Source organism: Ambystoma mexicanum, chromosome 3q, assembly GCF_040938575.1.
Source record: "Ambystoma mexicanum isolate Mex_15411 chromosome 3q, UKY_AmexF1_1, whole genome shotgun sequence".
Lineage (NCBI taxonomy): Eukaryota > Metazoa > Chordata > Amphibia > Caudata > Ambystomatidae > Ambystoma > Ambystoma mexicanum.
This window is the reverse complement of record NC_090926.1, coordinates 1307139525-1307163555: the sequence shown is the minus strand read 5'-3', so window position 1 is coordinate 1307163555 and position 24031 is coordinate 1307139525. Positions and strand designations below refer to the sequence as shown.

At 46.3% G+C, this 24031-nt stretch overlaps 1 protein-coding gene across 4 annotated transcripts in view; it reads left to right on the top strand.

Annotated features, from left to right (window-relative positions):
* Positions 1-21965, top strand: part of LOC138447922 (zinc finger protein 436-like) — a 61162-nt gene extending 39197 nt beyond the window's left edge. For all 4 annotated transcript variants that reach the window (XM_069604449.1, XM_069604446.1, XM_069604447.1 and 1 more), the window contains exon 2: positions 18051-21965. In XM_069604449.1, the coding sequence (XP_069460550.1) occupies positions 18859-19917 (1059 nt within the window). In that variant the 5' untranslated portion in view covers positions 18051-18858 and the 3' untranslated portion in view covers positions 19918-21965. The remainder of the gene's footprint in view (positions 1-18050) is intronic.
* Positions 21966-24031: the final 2066 nt, after the last annotated feature.

Genomic DNA, 24031 nt, shown 5'->3' with positions numbered 1-24031 from the left:
CATTACTTTGCGATGCCTGTGTTCAAGGCCTAGCATGTTGGGTGAATGGCCGAAGGCCGTAGGCCATGCATTGAAGACCCTTAGCACTTGAGGAAACCCACACCACTAATGCAATGTTGACTTTGTATCTGGTAGAGGGTGGTGACCTGTAAAAAATGGTTGAGGAGTACATTTCAGATGCCATAGAGCAGCAGAAGTGAGCTGGCAGCTGTGTGTTTGGTTCCGCCGGTGAGGTCGCTGGTAGAACATGGTAAAGTTTTGGATGTCTGATTGGAGATGGTGCAATGAAAAGTCACGCAGTGTGGGCACTGGGTGCAGTGTGTGCATACTGGCAGTATGGCAGAGGGTATGGTTGAAGTGTAGCTTGTATGAGTTCTTCACTATGCTGTGTGCAGATTTGTTGACGTAGGGCCAATGCCCCCCTCAAGACTCCCAAGCACCCCATGAACCCCCTCCAGTTTCTAGCACATTAATGCTGCGGATACCACGGCACTTAGAGGTTTAGATGTGGCACATCCGGCTCTTATTAAGATGGCACCTATGGCATTGGCAATGTGGAGGCTAAGCCATTGGGCAATATGGTGGCTGGTTGTGGTGTGTACATAAACACTGTGGCGGAAGGTTTGTTTGTACAGATACATGTAGGAGGCTATGGTGAAAGTGTGCAAGGTAAGGGGCATGCATCCTGTTTGTATGCATGCACTGCACGCACTTGCTTAACGTTGCTAAGATACATTCCCTGCTACTTTTGTGGGTTCACTTTTCTGACATTTGTAGTACATGTATTACAGTGGGAAGACCATATTCTGAAGTTGACAAGGATTGTGGCAGGCATCAGTTTCTTATAAATGCAGTATGTGCATTATATGATGTGATGTGCTATGGTATTTTGTGCCATTTGTATCGCGCCTACATACAAGTGTGTGAAAGTGCGCCGAGGATAGGGAGGCGGAACAGAGGGCAAACGGAGATATTCATTCCTCTAGGCCAGCTGGCATTGAGAGCGCGCAAGTGAATGGGAAGGGGGAGGGCAAAGTGCAGTACATGGGAACAGTAAAGCTTATAAATATATAGGCAACTACGGCCGGTGCTGGCAAGTGCAAGGATAAGTGTGGACATGAAGTGGTGCCTGCACTGTTAGGGTTATAGAAAACAGTCGTCAAGTGCGGGGGCTGGTAGAAAGCCAGTGCAGGGGTGGAACTGTAGGGAGTGAGGTGGCCTGGGACACAGATTATAGGGTGGGTAGGATACAGCACACAATACATTTAAGCCTGGAAGTGAGTAGGGGGAAAAGAAGGACATGGAAAGGTTTTCCGGTGCTTTGCGACCCTATGATGCTTCTCCTCAAGGACCAGGGAGACAGAGAGCGTGTTCCACAGGGAGGCCGCAGCAGAAGAACCACATCTACTAAGATGTGGGTGCGTGTAGAAGCAACTGACCTTGAGGGAGTATGAGACGGATGACGGAAGAGGTGGAGCAAGCAGGTATTTAGGAAGTGACAGTGCAAGGTAAAGAGGTACCAGGGACCAGAAGGCCTTCTGCATAATGCACAGGGCTTTTAGTTTATTGTTTCAGCCACTGTCAAGTATTGCAGGCATTTTAGTCACGCAGAGATACAATCCCTGCTGTTCAAGCCAAGGAAAAGTTGTGCACTCCTATTAGGGATGAGTTGCTGAGGGTGAGTAGAAGCTGGGAGATTTAAAAAGAGCCTGTGGCAACAATGCAGCGTACAAACCACCACAGCCGTGCAGACACTGACCTTTTGGAAAGTGACTGTAGGTTGCAAAGATACATTTAGTGGTGGCTTTAGTGCCTTCTTTTTACAAGTTATGTAGTAGGTGGATTAGTGGGGAACAATTTTCATAACATTGTTGGAAGGAAAGAACAGAGGTCCTGTTTGGATAATTTTGTGTATGCTATGGGTAAATGAATACGTTGCAAGAACATACAAACAAATTGCCACTTTATGGAATGAGATGGGAAGAACATCAGTATGCTTTTTAAACACGTAGTGGACGCTTAAGAGGCAGATATTGTGCGCAGAGACACTTATAACAGAGTTGTGAACATACTGTAAAGAAACTGTTCATACCTTACTTTTGTGTTGATGGGTGCTTATGTGGTTGAATATGCATGTATAACTCATGCAATGTTTCACTGAACTTTCCACTTGACGTGCTTTACAATAACAGCACACATGCAGGCTGATTTTGTAACGGTACATATGAAGTCTTGTGGAGAACTGACATTATAAGATGCTGAAGTCTTGAAGGGCATTGATGAATGCATGTGTGAGTACTTAGTAATACCTCATAAGGGCGTGGTGGGAAGAGGATAGTGGAAAGGGAAGAAGGACTAGTCATGATTTACTGGGGCACGGCCCTTTCGACACACATGCTACATTCTGCGCTTTTGATCATGCTGGCCAATGGAAATGCGCTTGTTGCAATTGTCCAATCAGGTGGTTTGAGTGTACGTCACAGGAAAGGGCGGCCATATTTTGTTTCATTACTGTGTGTCGTGAGGCTGGCCGAGATGGCCAGACATACAGTTTTCATAGTGGGTGATCGCTTTGTGCTAGATTTCCTCCAGTATGCCGTGGAAAGAGATCTTGATGGCAATTTGAATTTGGAGGAAGTGAAGACTTTTTGGTGCCTTCGAACATTTTCTTGCAGAATGTCGATGAGTGGTCAGTTTCGGCACTGTACACGTTGTGGTAGTGCACTTTGGAGCATTGCTTTTGGTTTCCGTAGCTTGTGCACGTGTGTACCATCAATTCAAAAAAATGATGAAAGAAGTGCAGCGCATTTTTGCCACTGCGAAGGTGCTTTTCTCATGTATACCACCAAGTCCAGTATATAACTATCCCAATTAATGTTGTCGGCAGGCAGAGGTGGGAAGGCGTCTTATCAACAGAAGCATGTGTAACTTTTTGCGTGCTGCTGGGATATACTCCTGTCACAATGACAACATTGGTGATCAATATGTGCACCTTCTCAATGGAAATGGCATTCCATTGTCGACCAGTGGCAATGCCATTTGGTTTTCCAATCTACAGGCTGCACTAAAGACGCTATTGTAGGAATGTGAGGCGCGGTGCAACAAATAAAAACAATTATAAAATCCTGAAAAAAGAGTTCTTACTGTGGAAGATGTTGAAAGAAAATAATAAAATAAAGAAAAACAGCTTTTTTAAGACCCACCACTACAAAGGACATCCCCTACCCTGGGTGACATTTATTCCCCTAATCCTGAGCGCACACACCTGAAAAAGTCCACGCAAATCGCGACAGTTGCACGGTTGTATGTGTAACAAACGCCCCTTTTGCACATGGCCACCTTATATTTGGGACTGTGGAGGACACAACATTGTGCAATAAGCTTTCTGGCTGTGGAGTGCACGCACAGACTGTGGTATACATTATATTTGCTGACCCAAATGTGTTGTACGAATCACAGCATATGCTTTGTGGGTGAATTGCACATACATTATTGACAGTGAATGGAAAACAGAGTCCGGTGGGTTGTATGTGTGGAGTGTATCATGTGGGTGTGTACGCGTATGGAGCAGCTACACTGAAGTGATTGCTTTTGATTTGTCTGTGTGAGACTTTGCTGACGCTCATTCATGATGATATTATTGTGGTTGACTGTGGAGGGACAAATTAACACCATGAAACCCGATTTTCATTGCCGTTTGTGCTGAGGGAAGCAGTAGGCCAGGTAATGCTTCTGTTTCCGATCTCCTGCATAATTGTGTATCCCATTATGCAGACACCTATGTATGCGCATAATTTTTTATTTGGTCCGGAAATGGAGAAAGCGCGGTACATTGTGAAGAGGTGTATTTGTGTCTTTACAATTTGTGCCATTGTGGTACTGTACAAATGGGTATCACAGAAATGGGTTTCACAGAACAAACAGTTTTCCCCACAAATTGTGTTCCTGTTGATATTACTGCGTTTCCTAAATCTGCACGCTCTACACACATTGCTTTGCTGCCCTTTTTGGAAGTATAGGAATAATATTTTTGGATGCTGTTGCACACTTGTGCTCTTCAAAACGCACAGCAACACGCAGAACCATCTGTTTGAACAGCCTCACATTTCTACTTGTTGCCACTGCAGTGTTTTCCACAGTACAACGGTTCCTTCCATTTACCATACAATTGTGTGGCGGGTATACGATGCGCGTCGCACTGCCTCCCTTCATTGGCAATTACATTGTGACACTATGAAAAAATATTGCTAAAGGGACGTTTACGGTGAAGGTGTGGTGCTACAAACATAGCATCATTATTAAGTACACTATGCTAACGTAATGTTATGTTTATAGTGTCCTAATAGAAATCTATGAAATTCATTTGTGATGTCATTTTTGATGTCATGGGTGTTAGTCCTTGCAGTGCACAATGGTGGCGCTAGTTATGGTTGCTTAGCTTACCCTAACTGGCAAATTTCTGGGGTTTTGTGCTTTTACCTGTAACCGTAACGTCCATTTAACAACGTTTTTCCATTGAATTTCATTGTTTCTTGCTAGTGCAACTTAACCATAACGTCTCTTTAACAACATTTTTTGTTAGTATATAATACATATATATAATACCCACAGTGTCATTGCACGCCGCCTCTCACAGTGGTCCCTTTGGGGAAGGTGGCGCCGCCACCCTGCTTTGGCTTGCAGTGCTGCTAACGCGCTTACGAGGACTACTAACATGGATGCAGCCTTTTTCATATGTCGTAGTCCCTTGTTGATGTCGATGAGCCTCAGACCACTGCGTCATTGATCTGCGCACGGTCACGGATCAATCCGGCTTTTTGAAAAGGAACATGCTGACGGGAACTTTTGCGCCTCAATGCTACGGTGACCTGTTAGCTCAGCGCCTCTTCTCCCTTTCTCATTCGCCCTTGCCTAGCCTTGCTTACCTGTTTTGTTCGGCAGCAGTCTGGTTCACCCCTCTCCTTATTCATTCTGTTCTCCAAACCTTTTGGCTATTCCCGTGGGAGGTTCCTGTGACTCCTCCCTTCCTGGCTTACCTCTCAGCCTGCTGCATCCGAGGACTTTCTTCTTGTCCTTCTACTCCTGGAATCTACCTACTCAACTGCTTTGGTCTGTTTTCATCGACAATACTCCTTCATCAGCCAATGTTTTTTTCCCCCTAAAAGGTGTTTTTTCCTCTTTTCTGGAGGTTCGCTGCGGCCGCCACCCCTCTGTTGCATCTTGCTGGACGGTGTGGCATCCAGAGAGGATCACCCATTCCTGCAGGACTCCTGTTTGTGGCAAAAATATCGACAGAGCTCATCTGGGAAACCGTCTTCAAAAGCACGGGTGAGCTTAAACCCTCACAGTTTGAAATGCCCAGAAACCACCGCAAACATGGAGTCCATGCAGAATGTGCTTAGAGGAGTGCAGGAACTCACAGCTGAAGTGCACAATTTGAAGGCTGAGAACACCACCCTTAAGCAAATGGTCCTAACACGGGATGTGCTTTCACAGGAGAATCCATCTCTGGGGGCCACTTTAGAGAAATTTGACAGCTCCCCCAAGAAGCTGCAATCATTTTTGGATTTGTGCACAATTCGCTTGACCTTTTGACCTATGTTTTACTCCACTGAAAAAGCTAAGGTTGGTTTCCTCATTTCTCATCTATCGGGGAATGCCCTAACTTGGGCTACTCCTTTGCTGGATAACTATGCCAGATTTGTGGCTGCCTTCCGCAATGTTTGTTCGACCGGATCTGGCCTTTAATGCACAGGAATCCTTATTGGACCTACAGCAGGGAACTATGGACTTAATGACCTACACCAGCCGATTTAGCCAATTAGCCAAGGAAACCGGATTGCATGAAAACACATGTTACACTCTATATCGCTGGGGCCCCTACAATGACATCCAAGACGAGTTGGCTCGTGTGGCCCGTCCCACATACTTTAATGCCTTGGTTTCTCTAGTACTACAAATTGAAGTTCGTCTACAGGAACGAAGGCTGGAACGGCAAAAAACAAGATCCTACTCTCCAAGACCATTGGATAATGCATCAAGTAGTCCTGAGCCTGAACCCATGCAACTGGGAACAGCTCGAGGGCCTCTGACCCCCGAGGAGAGAAAATGCAGGATCACCGAAGGGCTGTGCATGTATTGTGGTTCCCAAGCACATTTACTCAGACACTGTCAGTTGGTTACAACCCCACGGTCGGGAATCTCCAGCTCCCAGTCCTAAATGGAGCTGTGAATCGGGAGAAGAGCTAAGGGTCCGACTTTTCTTCATCCACTTTGGGATTCAGTGGTCTGTCTATGCTGGTATTACAGATCATCCTACCCCCCCCCACCCCCCACAACCAAAACCCTTGTATGCATTAGCCTTGGAGGATTGCGGTGCAGCCAGTTTATTTATGGACATCACTTGGGCTAACAGCCTGTTGAAGGTATTGATGTCAGACTTCTGGCTTATGGTCTGATCACCATGAAAACCACCCTACTCACAATGGATGTAGCCCAACACACTGAAGACCTATGTTTTGATCTCATCAAAGCTGTTCATTTCCCCATAGTTTTGGGGATACCATGGCTCCACAAACCTAACCCATACATAAACTGGCCGTCAGGGACACTGTTTTTGGGCTCGTGAGTTTTGCACTACCAATTGTTCCAAACCTTTGGTTCCTCTACAAACAATAGATACCCCGGTGGCTCACATGCCTTTAGTAAGTTGCTCATCTCAACCTGATTCCTGTGGAATATGAGGAGTATCTAGGTCTTTATGGATTCTGAGGAAAGACGACTTCCCCCTCCCCCTCCTCATCGACCTGAAGACTGTTCCATTGATGTACTACCCGATTCCATAATTCCTTTTGGAAGCATGTTCATTCTTTCTGATTCAGAATAAAGGTACTAAGGGAGTATCTGAACAAAAGTCTGGATAGCGGCCGTATACGCCCTTCGAAATCCCCCCCGAGAGGCTTCTTTGTTTTTTGTGCCAAAAAAGGACACATCAGAACTGAGACCTTGCTTGGATTATAGAGGGCTTAATTGTGTTACTGTTAAGGATAAATACCTGCTACCTTTAATATCTGACATCCTGGAAGCCCTTCGGTGCGCAGTCATATTTCCTAAATTAGATCTTCGTGGTGCCTACCACCTCATATGGATAAAACACAGCGATGAGTGGAAAACCGCCGTTAGAACGCCCTTTGGGCCATTTGAATACCTGGTGATGCCATTCGGACTCATGAATGCTCCTGCCATTTTTCAAAGTTTAATGGATCGCACTTTTTCAGACATGTTGCATCATTTTGTAATAATCTACCTCGATGATATATGTTAGGCAGAATCACATGCAGCACCCTTTGGGAACACTACACACAATTAAGACTACAAGTGTCTGTACAATTTCACCTTTGGTACAAACCTGTACTACATAGTGGTAGCAGTGGCTGAGCAGCAAGACTTATCTCAAGAGTAAAGTGAGCAGTATCAAATAGTTACACAAAGGACAGCAACTACTATGACTCAGGCAAACACGTACTCAAGGTTTCTTGGTAAAAGAATATACATTTATTTACAGTCAGTTGGAAAACATTCCACTAGCAAGAGCAGCTCAATATCACATTCTACTATACTACAATACACAACCAATCAGCTTCTGAACAAGTTCAGCTCCCCTGAAGTGGGTGCAAAATAGCTCTTCAGTTACTTTAAAAAGGGGTAAAAAGACAAGGTTATAAAAATCAACAGCACAAATACTTTCAGAGGTAGGGCAAATAGTTTCAGTTCTACAACCAGCAATTCAATTCAATAGGCTTGGGCCAAAGTCAATGGTTCAGAGTGTTGGATAGGATAGCACAGTTCTGGCAGTAAAAGGTTAAGTCTTTGCCACGGTTTTTAGAAGTAATTGGTCAGCCGAAAAGTTAGATGTCGGTTTAGTGAAGGACAAGCCTTCAAAGTCGGGAAAGTTTCACAAACTTTCACCGCGGCCGAATAGAGTTCTAGACCGCACTTGCACAGTACCTTTTAAATGAAGAAGAGCTGTAGCTGAGGCAGTTTTTCCTGGTAGTTCCTGCAGAACTCGCTGTTCCCGAGCTTCAGTCGTGGGGACAAGGAGGAAGTCGGGAGGTTCCTGCACTGCTGAGGGAAGAGGCCACAAGCTTGGCAAAACGTTGGTTTAAGGTGCAAGTGCCTTCAAGACCACAAACTGGTATCCTTCTCACTGGCTATCCTCTTTTCAACAGCACTCTGAAGAAAATTCGACCAGTATAGGGACGGTGTCCAGGTGACTTGTGAGTTGGTTGTTCCCACCAAACTCAAGGGAAGAAGTTAACCTTAAAAGATGGAGTTTCAGGCAATTCGGACCTGCAGCAGCGCTTCACCGGTGGACTAGGAGTTGCAGTGGTCTACTCTGCTTTCCAAGTCCCAGAGACCTGCTTTTAAGCAGTTTTCCCCCCATTAATTCCAGCCTGGCTGTCACTCACCCAGCAGGGTGGCTGTCCTTGCCGGACAATCAGCTGGCCAATCACGCCAGAGTGCATTCAGGTCTCCTAGGAGATAAGGCACAGGGAGTTTCGGGCACCTCCCTCACATCCTGTCCACCCCAGTCACTCAGGCGCCAGGGGAGGGCTTCAGCAATGAAGCCTGCCAAAGACCAACACACAAAGGGACCAAACCTGGTTTGGCGCGCAGTTAACAAGATGGACCTTTCCTAAAAGAAACAGCGAAAATAGTCGACCGGGTCTGTTTTTACAGATAGGTCTTGGGCGCCATATTGAAAAAATGGCTGACCCGATTTTTAGCTACCGGTGTTCGCCGTTGGGAAAAATCATGGTAGTTGTTAGGGAGAATTCTCTTAAAAGGCTAATTTCCCTTACCTATAGAGTCCCCCAGCAGCTTTGCTGGATTTGAGGGGTTTATTTTTTTCTCCTGCTAAGAGTGAGACCCTTTTTTCCCACTCTTAGACAGATTGCTAGTGTGTGCTTATGGTCTATGGGGTTTTCTCACCCTCATAGGAATCATCGTTTTAACATGTATGGTACACAGCACCCTTCGTGCCGTACCACTGGGGTGTCGTAGCGACCCCCAAACATAGACTCCATACCCTGGGACTGTCTACTGTCTTCCCAGGGCAGGTAAAGTTACCATTGACTTTACTAGTCAATAGTTATGAACAAAACGAGTACAACCCATTTTACTATGGAGGTACTGGGAAGTGTTAATAGTTTTTCCCTAGTGTTAATTTTTGAGGGGGTACCGTACAGTCCCTCTCTCTAAAGTTTCTGGCTGGTGGCAGTGGTTACTACCATAAATATTCGACCGTGAATATTTCCCTGTGGGATTTTCCCATTGTTCGAGGCTACCACTTTTACTGACAGCCTCTAACATACCGCCGGTTTATTTTTATATTAACTTTACACCGGTAGGTTTTTATTGCCAGAACATCGGGACCATCACCAGATCTCCAGCTCTCCCTTCCTTACAGACAACAACTTTCAACCACACCGTCTACAAACGTACACCTGGAAACAGGTGGACACTGATTACAACACACACATATTCAAGGCTGAGTAGAAATACACTCAGATCATTCAGGGCTACAACCATACCTGCCTACATTTGAAAATCAGAAACCCTGAGATGTATGCCCCGCCCATCGCCACACAAGACTCCACCCAATTGCACAAGGCTCCTCCCAAATGTCAAAAAGGTGATCAGCTATGTGCACACAACTGGATCAAATGAACCTGTGCCCTCAAACACATTTACCATTTTTACAGGGCCCTTTTGCATTTGGAAACCTTACATTAATCCAGATAAAGGCATTTATGATCACCTGTGCAGGCAGGTCGTATTTTCAGCTGCAGGCAAGGGGGCCTCCAAACATCATTTTGAAATGCGCACCCAAACACCATTCCATTCGGAGATGGCCTTCCAGCCTCTTTAAGTTGATTCTGGTAATATACCCCTGGGTTTCCCGTAATACCAAAAGAAGCCGGAGTGTCCCAGAATGCAGTTGTCATTTCACACTGGCATGCATCGTGTTATGCAGGAAGTAAGTAAAATGTGCAATGCCTCATAAAAGTAAAAACATTGTTTTCATGTTAACCTGACAGGCATGGCACAGACTAGTTTGCATTGTTAGTGGGGCATTTACTTAAGCGTAGATGCAGATTATGGGGCTTTCAAATGCTAAGCAGCCCCTCCCAGTGAGCTGTGGCTTGGCAGAGAAATGGGGCCATTCCCACACACTGGTCTGCTAATGCCTGCAATAAGAGGTGAAAAGTGGGTTACTTAAAAGAAGCCACGAGAATGAGGGGGGAAATGCCTGCAGCCTTTATAGTCCTGCTGAGACATCTCTTTAACATTGTATCAAGCCCTTGATCAGTGCTTCCCTACCAGGAACACATAAAAGTCACCCTTAATTAGAAAAGCATGGAAGCAGAGTCTGCTGTGATTTCTGCAGACCGCCATCATTGACGATTTTCTGTGTTTTCAGGGATGCTGGTGCGGCAAGTGCCGTCATGGCCACTTCAAGGTTGACTGCTTTAGGCATTCGAGCCGCAGCAACCCTGGGCATGCAGAAAAAATCCAGAGACTCCATGCTCTTCCCTGGCGACTGAAGAGCATAAAAACCCTGAGTTTCCGGGCTACACTCGCACCCACCTCCCACTATCCGAGGTGAGGCCTCCCTCACCACCTTCTGCAAAGCCTTGAAAACCATCCTCTTCACATAAGGCCCTTCACATCAGCATGAATACTTATCATATGACCCGTTGCACAAGTTGTAATATAATGACTATGTGCAATGTCTGTAGTATTCACAATGTGTCAACGACCGCTACCACGCCTGTACCTGTGTAACTAAGTTCTTGCAAGTAACAGCGCCACAATGCCCCTGGGCTGCTTGCGCGCTATATAAATATAAATAAATAAATAAAATAAATAAATAAACCTGGAGATCAGGCAGGCATGGCTACAACTGGCAGAGATTCACAGAATGTTCACCTCGACACCCCTATGACCAAACAGTACTACCAGTTCTCGAGTTATGTCTTCCACTCACTTGCAAGAGAAACAATCCATCAAAACTGGGAGGTGGCAGGGGTAAACCCACACAACAGGAAAACGTAAAACTCGCCAGCACCCATGAGACACCCGGTTCGTATAAACTGTGTTCTTAAGTCTTCCCTAACACGTTTCGCTAAGTATCCTTCATCAAGAGGAAGCCTTCTCCACATGACTTTCTTTGCTCACGCCTTATGATTAAGACATTTAACTTTCCTTGAAGTCCCCACTTGTTATGGGCTGTGATGTAATCATGGCGACTGTAAAGAAACGACTGGAGGGGGGTAGTCTGTACTGTAGGTGATGTGGGCTGGTTCCTAAGTACAGTGTAGTCCCCAAGCACTCACAAAGGAATGTCCGCACTCTGGATTGGTTAAAACAGTCTTTATATAATCAATATTCAAAGTTATGTACAGTATCACGATAACACACTTTGTACTCGGAAAATCGGCAATGGTAAATATATATATACAGTTCTAAAGTGGTACCCCAAATGTTATTAGATCTCATTAAAGTGCATACGGTCAGAATGACACAGATCGAAATAAAGGAAATCAACATTAGAAAGAGGAAGGAAAGCTAGATGGTTGAGCAATTGGCAGAATACTGGTCACTACTGTTAAACACAGACTGTGTGGAGATCCCCCCACCTGGGCAACCTGTAGAATAAAGATACAAGCACAGTCCATATATTGTTCATACTAGACTTTCCAATCTGCAACCCCAAAGTACCTGGCGTTGTAGCGTTCCTTGTCGGGAGAATCGACAACCCTTCTTGCGTTCCCTCACTTTAAGGCAGGAGTCACGGGTCGTCGAACGTCCGACGGAGAACAGGTCGAGCTACGACGGTGAAGTGGCCGCGTCGTTCCTAGCAGTGCTCGGTGGCGGGAAGCGCAAACGTCCTGCAAGGAAGAAGGGTGCGGGGTACCTCGGTGTCGATAGTTCTGGACCGCAAAGAGTTGAAGAACTGTGGCCCAGGAAGGGCGTTGAGTCGTCGGCGTCTCTGTGGTCTTTGGGTGGCGGGAAACCCACCGGTGGATGCTCCTCGGCGCGTCGACGGTCAGGCCTTCTCCAGCAGGATACAGCGGCGACGATGCGGACGAGAGCGTCCTTGGATCAATGAAGTTCTTAGGCAACGGGAGCACGGCGGCTCCAGTCGGCGACGGTGGTCGGCAAGTGGTGGACAACAGTCCGGGCGCTTCTCCTTGGAGTTCCGCAGCAATCCCCGTATCGGGTCGGCAGCCTGTCGAAGGTCTATCTACCAGGGAGCTTAGGCAAAGATCAGCTGTGCACGAAGGTCCCTCGTAGTTCGGGAAGAGGGCGCCTTACCAGGCCCTCTCTGGGTCAGTCCTTGAAGGCACATCAGCTTTCAGATTGCAAAGGAGAGCAAGAGCAATTCTTCTCGTCCAGCCGGGCTTCAAGATCAAGCTTCAGTTACTCCAGTTACTCGTCGTCGTGGACTTCAGCTTCTGAACACGATTCCTAGCAGTGAGAGGTCCCCAGATATCCTGTTGATCTCCCATTCATTCTGCTGGGTCATACGCAAGCATCCAATCACGACTACAGGAAGGCAGGCAGCCAGCCAATCAGGCACTCAGTGCATTCAGGCCATTCACTTCTCTCCAGACACTCACAACAAGTTATGTGGATTGGGACAAGTACCGAGCCATTCAAAACTCGAAGCTGCATTCATACCGGTTTCGGGCAGGGCTGTCTCAGCCATTGTGTCAAACACCTGATACTAGACAGTCACAACACAGAATGTGTACTCGTCACACACTCTATTCACCCGGGTCTCACCCACAGGCGTACCCACAACATACGGTCGTTGAGAAGGCTCCAGCCAGTCGGGTCAGTACTTCCCCACACTACCATATAAGGAACTTCCACCCAAGAGCCAGTCAGGGGGAAGGGACAGAGTCAGGGCTTCCCGGGACTTCGGGCAGATCGAGGTAACAGGCGATGGAAGACAAGAGGCCATGGGGGCCATTTTGTCTCCATCAGGAATCTACCGATTCCAATGACAGGGCCTGGGCATCCCAAAATGGAGGACGCTCAGGGCACTAGTCATTTCAGCACGGAGCTGCCACCAGCCCGTACCCTGCTCTGTGGGTTACCCACAGGTGCCCAAAAACATACACTAGGGGCACAGGGTTGCACCCCTACCCATGGGTGCCATAGGGGTATCCCATGGGTCTGTTCACAAAACCAAAAGAGAGCTGCACCGCCAGGAGTCCCACATGAACTCCTGCGCGGAAAATACGACCGAACACACAATACAAAGCAGTAAAGGAAAAGGATACGGAGGCCCTGTCCAGCATTTCCAGCATCACAGCCACTAGATTAATGTCTCTAGTTTTCCCCATGTTGTGTGGAAGCCAAATCTGATTGCTGAACAACTTTGAGCAATAGTCAAGGACGATGCAAGTAAAAATAGCTCCTGGTAGATGTTGAGGTCAAGCTAACCAGGCTCTTCTGGGCTACAAGCAGGAGCTAAATACCTCCCAGCTCCCCTCAATTTCAATCCCTGGTTTAATAAATATGGTGCCTGTCTAGAGGTTCCGCCTGAAGAGTTGCAATAGGTTCAGGGTTCTCTAGTACTATTCTATTGTTTTCTTTTCATTCAGCTGCCTTTCGTGTTTTACTTTGCAGTCCACCATAAACTTTGTGCAAATAATTCATGACCTGGGTCCTTTTAACTTCAGAGTTGTGCTCGTTTTTCGTTCACTGAGGTACAGTTATTAGTAAACACAGAGGCAAGACATACTATTGTATAGTACTCCATATTCCTCAGAAGGCATGATCCTTTGCAGAACTGCAACAAACACTTTGTTAACATTGTTTTTCCAAGGCACTGATCAGATCTTGGACTCTTCACTATGGATAACGTACTCCCAAGTCTCTGCACCCATCAACACCACAACTTTTGCATATGCGTCTCCCACTGATGAACCACACATATTTGTTACAGAGCCACGTGCAATGAGGCAACCAAAAAGGGCAGAAGGGCTCCATTAAGAACCACTTGAATGCCCTGTGTATAAAAAACACTGCATCATGTATTGAGAGAGGGATTCATACCTAGGTGTTGCAATTTAGAGCAAAGGAAATGTACACAAAAGGTTGTGTTTCACATGTATTGGTTTTCTGACTTTTTTATAAGGTACCATGTAAGTATATTGACCCTCATTACGAGTTTGGTGGTAATCCAGCACTGAATCATTGGATTTACCTCCAAGCTCATTTCCAGTTACTACTACTTAGTCATTGCCACCCGTATACAACATTACCACAGGACTGCAAGTGCTGGTATAGGGCTGTACATCCCCATTTATGGAGACTGTATCACTCCATGGGTATTTCTATCAGATTTACCATGAGTGGTAATTCTGCATTGCAAATCGTCCCAGGTTTTGGGGGGTAAAGTAGAGAATTTACCTCCAGCTAAATGCTGAAGGTAAATCTTCCATTTAACTGCCAAACTCAGTTATTTAATTTATTGAGTTTTTATAATGTGCCTCTACTGTAAGGAAGCAGGGACAATCATCCCAAGCTCATAAAAGGTTCTGAGTGAGAAAGAGGCCTTGAAGTGTGATGTAGGGGACAAGGGAGGCTATAAGGGCCATGGGGAGCTCCATCGAGACTGTGTGAGTTGTACATTAGGACATGCATGCATATGTGGTGTAGTGGTACAGAACACCACCAGTTGAACAGCCATATTGAGATGGAGGCCTAGTGCAGCGCTGCAGCCAGGATTCTAGACCCAGGCGAGGTTTGTGGAAACATGCTTACGCCCAGTAGAATAGGTTACAACATTAGCCGCAGCGAGAAAAGATGGAGTTACAGAGATTCATAAACCTAACTTTGCCTCATGCTGCCAGTGCTCGTACCCCAGAAGGAATGCACCCTGCAAGGCCATGAGGGGGCTGCAAGCTCCCGGCGCCAGCTATCCCACGAGAAGGAGGGCATGAGCCTCTGACCTTTCCCAGTCCAAACCCTATTTTATAGTGCCCAGAGGCACCCGTTCCAATGTACCAGCCAGTCCCAGACCAGCAACCATAAAACGTATACCTCCAATCGATCAGAAAGCAGAGGCAGGCGACCCCCATCAGTTGGTCATGTGATTTGTGCTGCGATGTGCAGGGAAGGGTAAACCAACATATCCAAAACGAGGGTGGAGGAGAGTTGTCTGGGATTGCAGTGACCTTGAAGGTATCCTCCTAGCCCATGTCTGCAGCAGCAGGTGTACACTAGAATAGATATACAGACTGCATTGCTTCACTGCCGATGATGTAGGAGGAGCTCGCGTGGAAGAAGAGGAGCAGGAAGAGCTGCGACCAATGGCCTGTATCCCGCATGGAGCAGGTAGCCTGTGACGGTCTCGCCATCCAGCCGCCGTGAAATATAACCTATGTAGCTTACATCACTGATGACGCTGTATGCCTTTTTAAACTGTTGCACTTGCCGATTCTGGCAATACGTTTCCGCGGCAGTTCTTTGCTGGCGCATCTTGGTTTATATGGAAATAAAACTTGTTTTCCTTGCAAGAGGTGTGCTGGGCCTTTTTCCCTAGAGGGTCGTATTGTTTCTGGTGTGAGCGTTAAATGGCTTCTCTACATTTTCCAATGTGTTTCAAGGCACATCAAGACAGGGGGGGGGCAGGGATGACAGAAACGGTCCTACTAGGCCTTGTGACATTCGGATTGTGCAAGTGCAGTAACACAAGTTTAGGGGAGAGGGGAAGCTCCAGAGGGTTTTACGTGTACCAGGGGAGGCCAGGTGGACAGAGCCCAGGGAGTGCAGGGGCAGAGGCCCACATGCTAAGTGCGAGCAACAGGGCTGGAAGGCTCGGGGTTGCACGCCCAGCCAGGAAAGTGCCGGGGAAGGGAGCCCAGAAGGGCAAGTGCAGGTTGGGGGGTAAGAGGAGACCAAGTGCAGGGGTAGACTGGTAGCGGAGGGCCTGGTGCCCTGTAATAATCTGAAGGAACAAGGCAGCTAGTCAAGAGGCAGAGGGGGAACATTGGCGGGGGAGTGGGAAGGAGGAAGAGAAAAAGGGGTCTTGTGAAGCTTCTTAAACTTAAGGGAATCCTGCTGAAGTCTGAAGGGCAGGGAGGCCATTCCAGAGGGAGGCACCTGCAGAGGAGATAGATCTACCCCCCCATGAAGGGCTCTAGCAGAGAGGTATTTAGGGAGAGAGAGTATGATGTAGCAGGGTCCCAGCCCCCAGAAAGCCTTGTGGATGATGGAAAGGGTGTTGAACTTGATCCTCACAGCAACCGGGAGCCAGTGGAGAGATTTTAGGGCTGGAGAGATGCAGTCCTTATGCTTGAGGCCAAGGATAAATCTTGCAGTCCTATTCTGGATTAGTTGAAGGGGGCGAAGGGAGGAGTTAGGTGGGTTGAGGAAGAGGCTGTTTCAGTAGTCCAGCCTGGGGAGAACCACAGCTCTGGAGACATTAAGTTTCTGGGGGAAGGTGAGGAAAGGGAGAATCCCTCTAAGGAGGTGCAGATGAAAGTGGGTCTTTTTGGCAAGGTCTGTGATGGGAGGAGATAGAGGTGGAAAAGGAGAGAGAGGAGTCGAAGATGACACCAAGGTTTTGTGCCTCACAGGAAGGTAAGGCGAGGGGGCCCATGGAGGTAAGCCAGAGTGTAGGAGGGAGCTGGAGTCCCATTGAGAAGGCAGAGTGTGTTAGCAGAGTGTAATGCTTGAATAGCAGACAGTCAGGAATGAACGAGGAAGTGGAGGGAAGCTTGAAGGAGAGTTGTGTGTCATCTGCATAACACTGGAAGTTACGGAAGAAGGCAGAGATCAAGTGGGCTAGTGGGGGCAAGGTAGATGTCAAAAAGCCAAGGTGAGAGAATAGAGCCGAGGGACACCACAGGGGGAGAGTGAGATGGAGGAGAGAAAAGGGCCCAGTTGTATCTGGGAAGGTCATTTAGAGAGGATGGTGGTAGCCAGTCCAGAGCCAGGTCCGTTATGCCAAGGGCATCACATTGCCAATTTATAAGGGTGGCATGATTGACTGTATCGAAGGCTGAGAATGAAAGGATGAGAATGGAAGGAGAGTTGGAATCGAGATGCGAGAGCAGTTTTCACGGCTGTTCAGGAGAGCAGTTTACGTGCCTCTGGCAGCTCCGAAGCCACACTTGTGGTCGTGCAGACAACCAACAGATCTAGTGTGGCGGATAAGATGCGAGATGGCCAATGTCTCCAAGAGTTTGTCCATGAAGGGGGTAATGGAGATAGGGCAGTAGTTAGCCAGGCAGAAGGCTTTTTGAGAGGATGCACAAGAGAGTGCTTGAGAAGTGACAGGAAGGATCCAGTGGCAAAGGAATGATTGCAGAAATAAGCCAAGTCTGGAGCAAGGGTGACAAGTTGTCCTTGATAGTTCTGGAGGAGCAGGGGAGCACCTGTTTGGTTGAGACTTTCATAGAGCGGACTTGTTTAGAAACCTCATCAGGTGATATGAGAGGGAAGGGGGGGGCAAGGGAGGCCTGAGTGTGGGTGAGGGAGAAGGGTGTGGTGTTGAGGAGAGAGAGGACAGAATGTCCTGAGTTTTAGTAATGAAGTGAGAGGCCAGAGAAGTTCAGAGGGCTCAAGGTAGGCAGAGGAGAAATGGAGACTGCAGTAGGATTGGTGAGATCCTTGCAGATTTTCAGCCAGGTTAGTGGCCCCAGAGATGCAGGCTTGGTTATAGGCCCTCTTCGAGGAGATGGATAGTCCCATAGTATGGTCGTGCGGTAATGCAGCAGCAAGGTCAACTGCCACATTACTGCCATTTTTACTGTCCCGCCGTGCTCCTAATGAGATGCATTGAGTCTGTTTTTGTTTGCTCCCGTGGTTTTATATATGTTACATTTTTTTGTATTTGCAATAAGGATCACAAGTGTGTCAGTGGAGGGACGTGACACAAATGTACAGTTCATAACCAGTTTGATTATCCTCTAAGCCGTTTAGAGCCTTGATTTAATTCCTGTAATTTCTGCTTCTTTCAACAGAGAACAGACTCCTCACCAATTCTGAGCGTCTATTCATAAATCGGAGAAGAAGGGTCATCTAGAGCAAGAAGAGACAGTTTACAGAAGAAGGTGAAAACCAGCTCATCAAACTGATAAACACACCAACACAATCACAAGAGATCCATATTTCCTGAACTGTGAAGGAAGGTATCATGGACCCTTCTCCCTTTCTTTGGCACATTAAATGCCACCCGTAAATGAATATATTGTGAATAAAGCTTTGTCTGCCACTTCCACTCACGGTACATGTGGTGATTCATATAAAAGAAAAACAGCACTTCTGATGGCGTTTTTGGAAGTCCTACGCATACATACCCACTATAATCCTATATAAGCAAGTCCGCATGGGTGACAGATGCTACAAGCGTACAGCGTGTGAAGAAAACTTCACTCTGAGCTCAGATCTGCAAAACCATCAGACGATCCATGCAGTGAATAGAGCCTACCAATGTACAGAGCTCAGATGTGCACGGCCATCAGACAAATCCTACCAAGGGGGGACCATACAATTACACAGAGCGTGAGAACAGCTTTTCTCAGAGCTCGGATCTGCACAACCATCAGATGATCCATGCTGAGGAAAGACTATGCCAATTCAGAGTCCGAGGCAAGCTTAACTTTGAGCTCAAATCTATGAAGCCATCACACAATCCATACAGGAGACAGGCTGTACCAATGTCCACAGTGTGAGAAAAAGTTCACTCCCTGCTCACATGTATATATAAATCGGGAGATCCACACTGGGGTGAAACCATACCAATGTATACAATGTGGGAACAGCTCACATATGTCTGTACTGTGTGGAAATCAGTGCACCCATACTATGGATAGTCCACACCAGTGTTCAGTGTGTGAGAAAAGGTTCCCTCACATGGTTGATTTGAGCAGACATCAGAAGATCCATACTGGTGGGAGGCTGTACCAGTGTACAGAGTGTGACAAGAACTTTATGCAGCACTCACATTTATACAATCATCAGAAGATCCATACTGGAGAGAAGCAGTACCAATGCTCGGAGTGTGAGAAAAGCTTCACACAGAGCTCAAATCTATACCGACATCAGAAGATCCACACTGGGGAGAAGCCATACAAATGTACAGAATGTGATAAAAGCTTCTCATACATGTCTATTCTGCGCAATCATAAGAGGAGCCATGCTGGGGAGAAACCACACCAGTGTACAGAGTGTGAGAAAAGCTTCACACATAGCTCTGCTCTTTACGTGCATCAGAGAAGTCACACCGGTGAAAAGCCATACCAGTGTAGTGTGTGCAAGAAAGGCTTCACTGCAAGCTCTCCTTTATTAAAGCATCAGAGGATTCATACTGGGGAGAGGCCGTACCAGTGTAGAGTGTGTGAAAAAACCTTCAATGTAAGCTCTCATCTGTTAAAGCATCAGAGAATTCATACAGGGGAGAGGCCGTACCAGTGTACAGACTGTGGGAAAAGATTCACTACAAGCTCTGATCGTTTAAAGCATCAGAGGATTCATTCTGGGGTGAGACCATACAAGTGTGCAGAGTGTGAGAAAAGTTTCACTGCAAGCACCAATCTGTTAAAGCATCAGAGAATTCACACCGGTGAGAGGCCATACAGATGTACACAGTGTGAGAAAAGCTTCACTGCAGCCTCTCATCTGTTAAAACATCAGAGTGTTCATACCGGGGAGAGATCACACCAGTGTACAGAGTGTGGGAAAAGATTTACGCGAAAGTCCAGCCTGTACAAACATCAGATGATCCACGCTAGGGAGAAACCCTGCAACTACACAGATTATCTTACTTATTTGTTTAGCATCACACCTAAGGAAGAGCCAGAAAGCACGTCTGGGAGAGAAACCGTATAATTCAACAAAGACTAATATGAGCTTTGGTTGACACTTGCTGATGTAGTAGATGTACTCTACTACTACTACTACTTCCCTCTCCCCTTCCGACTTCGCCAACTTTTTCTTTTCCAAAATGCTTACTCCACGCCAAAAAATTCTTGTCTTCCCTTCCTACTCCCCTCGACCCCCTTCTCTCACCACCCCTTCCTCTCACTTGTCTGTCTTCTCTCCTGTTACTCCTTCTGATGTTTCCCTCCTGTCCAAAACTCACCCTACTGCTGCCCCCTCTGATCCCCTCCCCACCCCTCTGATTCCTAAAATCTACCAGCTTCTCATTCCCTACCTCACCTCCTTCTTCAATATCTGTCTCTCCTCTGCCACCTTCCCTTCCGCCTTCAAACACGCAACTATCAACCCTCTGCTAACCCCCTCCTTGCATCCAACTTTCGTCCAATCTCGTTTCTACCATTTCTCTCTAAGCTTCTTGAACGTTTAGTCTACTCTCAACCTTTGTAACCAATCTCTCTTCTTCCCCCCTCTCAATCTGATTTCGCCCTTAACACTCTACTGAAACTGCCCTCACCTCACCTATGTTCTCAACTCCCTCCTTACTGCTCGCTACTCTAAGCAATCCTCTGTCCTCATCCTCCTTGTCCAATCTGCGGCCTTTGATACCGTTGATCACCCCTTACTTCTCAATACTCTTTTTTTCCTTTGGTTTCAATGGTTCATTTCTCAATTGGCTCTCCTCTTACCTCTCCAACCGTTCCTTTGCTGTTTCTTGGGGCGGTCGTACCTCTTCTACTCTCCCCCTGGACGTCGGCGTTCCCCAAGGCTCTGTACTCTGCCCTTTCCTTTTCTCTCTTTACACTTCCCTTCTTGCCCCCATCATCGCTTCTTTCGGCATATCACACCATTTCTACGCAGGTGACACCCAGCTCTACCTCTCCTCTTCTTTCACTCCTGAACTCCACCTTAATCTATCTTGCTGTCTTACTGCCATCAAAAACTGGATGTCATCCCACTTTCTCTCCCTCAACACTGATAAGACTGAAGTCTTATTCTTCCTCTCCAACACGCTTCCTCTTCCCTCTCCCACTTCTTTTATTCTCTTCTCCCTACTAACCTCCTATCTCTGCCTCTGCTCGCAATCTAGGCCTCTACCTCGACTCCACCCTCTCCTTTACCCACCACATTTCTCTTACCTCCCACGCCTGTCGCTACCACCTATTCAAAGTTTGCAAAATACGTTCCTCCATCACCTTCCATGCTACTAAACTCTTAATCTCTTCCCTCATCTTCTCCCTTCTTTTCCATTGTTCTTGTCTCCTCTTTGGACTCCCCACCTCTCATCTTGCTCCCCTCAAATCCCTCTACCACTCAGCCATTTGTACCCTTTGTTTTCTTGCTCCTCATGATTCCATCTCCACTTCGCTTTCTTATCTTGGCTGGCTTCCCTTTCACTCCCAACTTAAATTTAACTTCCTCTGTCTCATTATTAAAACTCATTATGATCTCGCTCCCCCCTACCTTTCCTCACTCCTTTCTTTCTACACTCCTTCTCGCTCCCTCCAACCTGCTGATCTCTTCTTCCTCACTGTTCCTCCATCTCTTTGTGCCTCTTCTCGTTTCCGATCTTTTAAGCTCCTTGCCCCTCTACACTGGAACTATCTACCTCTCTCTATCCGCTCTATTTCCTCTTACTCCTCCTTCCGTGCCTCCTTGAAATCGTTTCTTCTTCACCCCACTCTCCTGACTTCCCTCCTTACGTCCGCTACTTCTCTCCTTCATCCCTCATTCTTTCCCTACATACCTCCTTCCCCTCCCCCTTGAATTCTCTTCATCCCCCGCCCTGACTTTCCTCACTACTTCCCTCTTTTCTTCCTCTGCTCGATTTCTCTTTTTATTGACCTTGGTAAATTGTTCTACATACTGTTTTTGATGGTTTGTCTCAGATTTTGTAATTTTATGCTTCTATGTTATTCTAATGTATTATTGCTGTTGTAATGTAAAGCGATTTGGCGTAAAGCGCTATATAAACTTAATAAATACAAATACAACCATCATTAGATCTATTCTGGGGGGAAAAAAAACGGCATAGTGGTATGTGCAAGGCAACTCTCACTAAAAACTCCTTTCTATGCAATTATCTGAGATCCCACATCAGATTCAAGACCATACTATAAGAAACGTCTTTCACAATACTGCCAGCCTCATCAGAGATCTACACAAATACAACACCATATCGTCCCCATACCCATCAAACTTCACTGGCTATCCCTACAGACGTGTCACAGTCAAAACCAACTGCATCTTATACAGGGCTGTCACCATGAAAAGTCATGCTTAGCTGGCAGCCAAAGCTTCCATCTCTGGTGGTCAGCACATCACCTGAAGTGAGGACCTGGGCAGATAGCACCAGAAAAGCAAAAAAGAAAGAACCAAGAAACCAACTATCTTGCTATACACCGCCAGACTGTGGACACTCACACTCGTCAACATCAGACACGCACCCTCCTGAGGATCACAAAGAACCCAAGACTCTCTTCTTCAAGGAACACCTTCTAAACAACCCATAAGAAATATCCCAGAAGCCACCCAGGCCAGTTTCCCTGATGACTAACTCCTGCATCTCTGTTCAGCTTCAGCCGTGTTGCTTGTGAAATACTCCAATACCCCCATATAAAAAAGGGAAGGCTAGAAAGCCAGACATTAATCAAGAGAACAACCTAAATATAGCCAGGAGTCTAGAACCCTCTGTATCATGAAGTCTGCAGCTAAAGTAGCATGACATTCAGAGAATGTAATGGGCAATTGAGACCATGTGGAAAAGGCCTGGTAAAGAGAACCCTCCTATTGCCTCCATATCCTGCCCATAAAGGCGTGACCCTTCATGGGCTTAGTGAGCCCCCATCTTTGGTACAGTGCAAGAGCTATGCCGAGGATCTTCACCACAGCAGGAAATGCAAACAAGTCATCTATGGTAAAGCTTCGAATGCTGCAGCGCTTCCGTTGAATGCCAATCTGTCTGTTCCTGAAAGAGGACGTCCATCCTCCACACCAGGACTCAATCTTGCACATTCAGTGTTTTATTTATTGTTCCATCTTTTTATCTATGTGAACTTCACGAAATGAAAAAGGGATATATTTTGGCTGAAACATGTTTTGTTCACCAGGTTACTTTCTCAAGCCAAAAGTATTTTTTATAAAAAGAGAAAAAAAGGGCATTGTGTCTGAAATATCTTCTCACACCAATTTTGATTATAGAGAAGGTTTATTCAAGTACAGGGATTAAACCCACCGGTCACATCAGGCACAGCTACATAACTGGTCTTCTCAATTGCATCATTCTTCTATCCCCTTCATTCTAGCATCATCTCATCCTCCAACATTCCATGTTCCATCTCTATAACTAGCTGCACATAGCACACACCTCCTTCTTTGCAGTAACTAAACAAATTATATGTTAAAAGTTAAACATAGAAATGCTATAGAAAATGCTAAACTAAAATACTACACACACCTTCCCCTCTTTATGTTACAACTCAAAACTAAAATGAAACATATAAACATCTTAATTCTAATGTCAGTACATTGCATACAAAATTCCCAAAAACCCAACATGGATACCAGTTGTAAAATATAAGTAGAATTTCTAAAACATTTCCAATAAACACGAAACACAGTTTTAATTTACATAATCTTTGAGATACAATGGTCTTGTGCATACACGTTTATTACAACCATTCCTCCCACTGTCCTTTTCTACCTCCTTCCCTTTAGTGTCCTGTTTTTTTCTACCACGCCCATGTTTTGTACAGTGGTCGAAGTGTAAGATAAAAAGTAGTGGAACTATGTTCCCTGCTAGCCTGCCCCGCTCCTCACAAACCCCATCCTCCCACACATAATACAAACCCCCAAATACATTTACCTGCTGTTTAAGGGAATGTTCAGTGCTCTGCACTGAAAGTGCAAGTTTCTACTGCTTCCTACACTGTTATTTTAAAATGAAACCGTTCCGAAATGGTTTCTTTTTAAAATAAAAGTATAGGAGCTGTAAAACTTAATTTAAAAAAGTAGAGGAGCACCGCTCCCAGCCGCTCCACCTCACTTCGACCACTGGTTTTGTAGA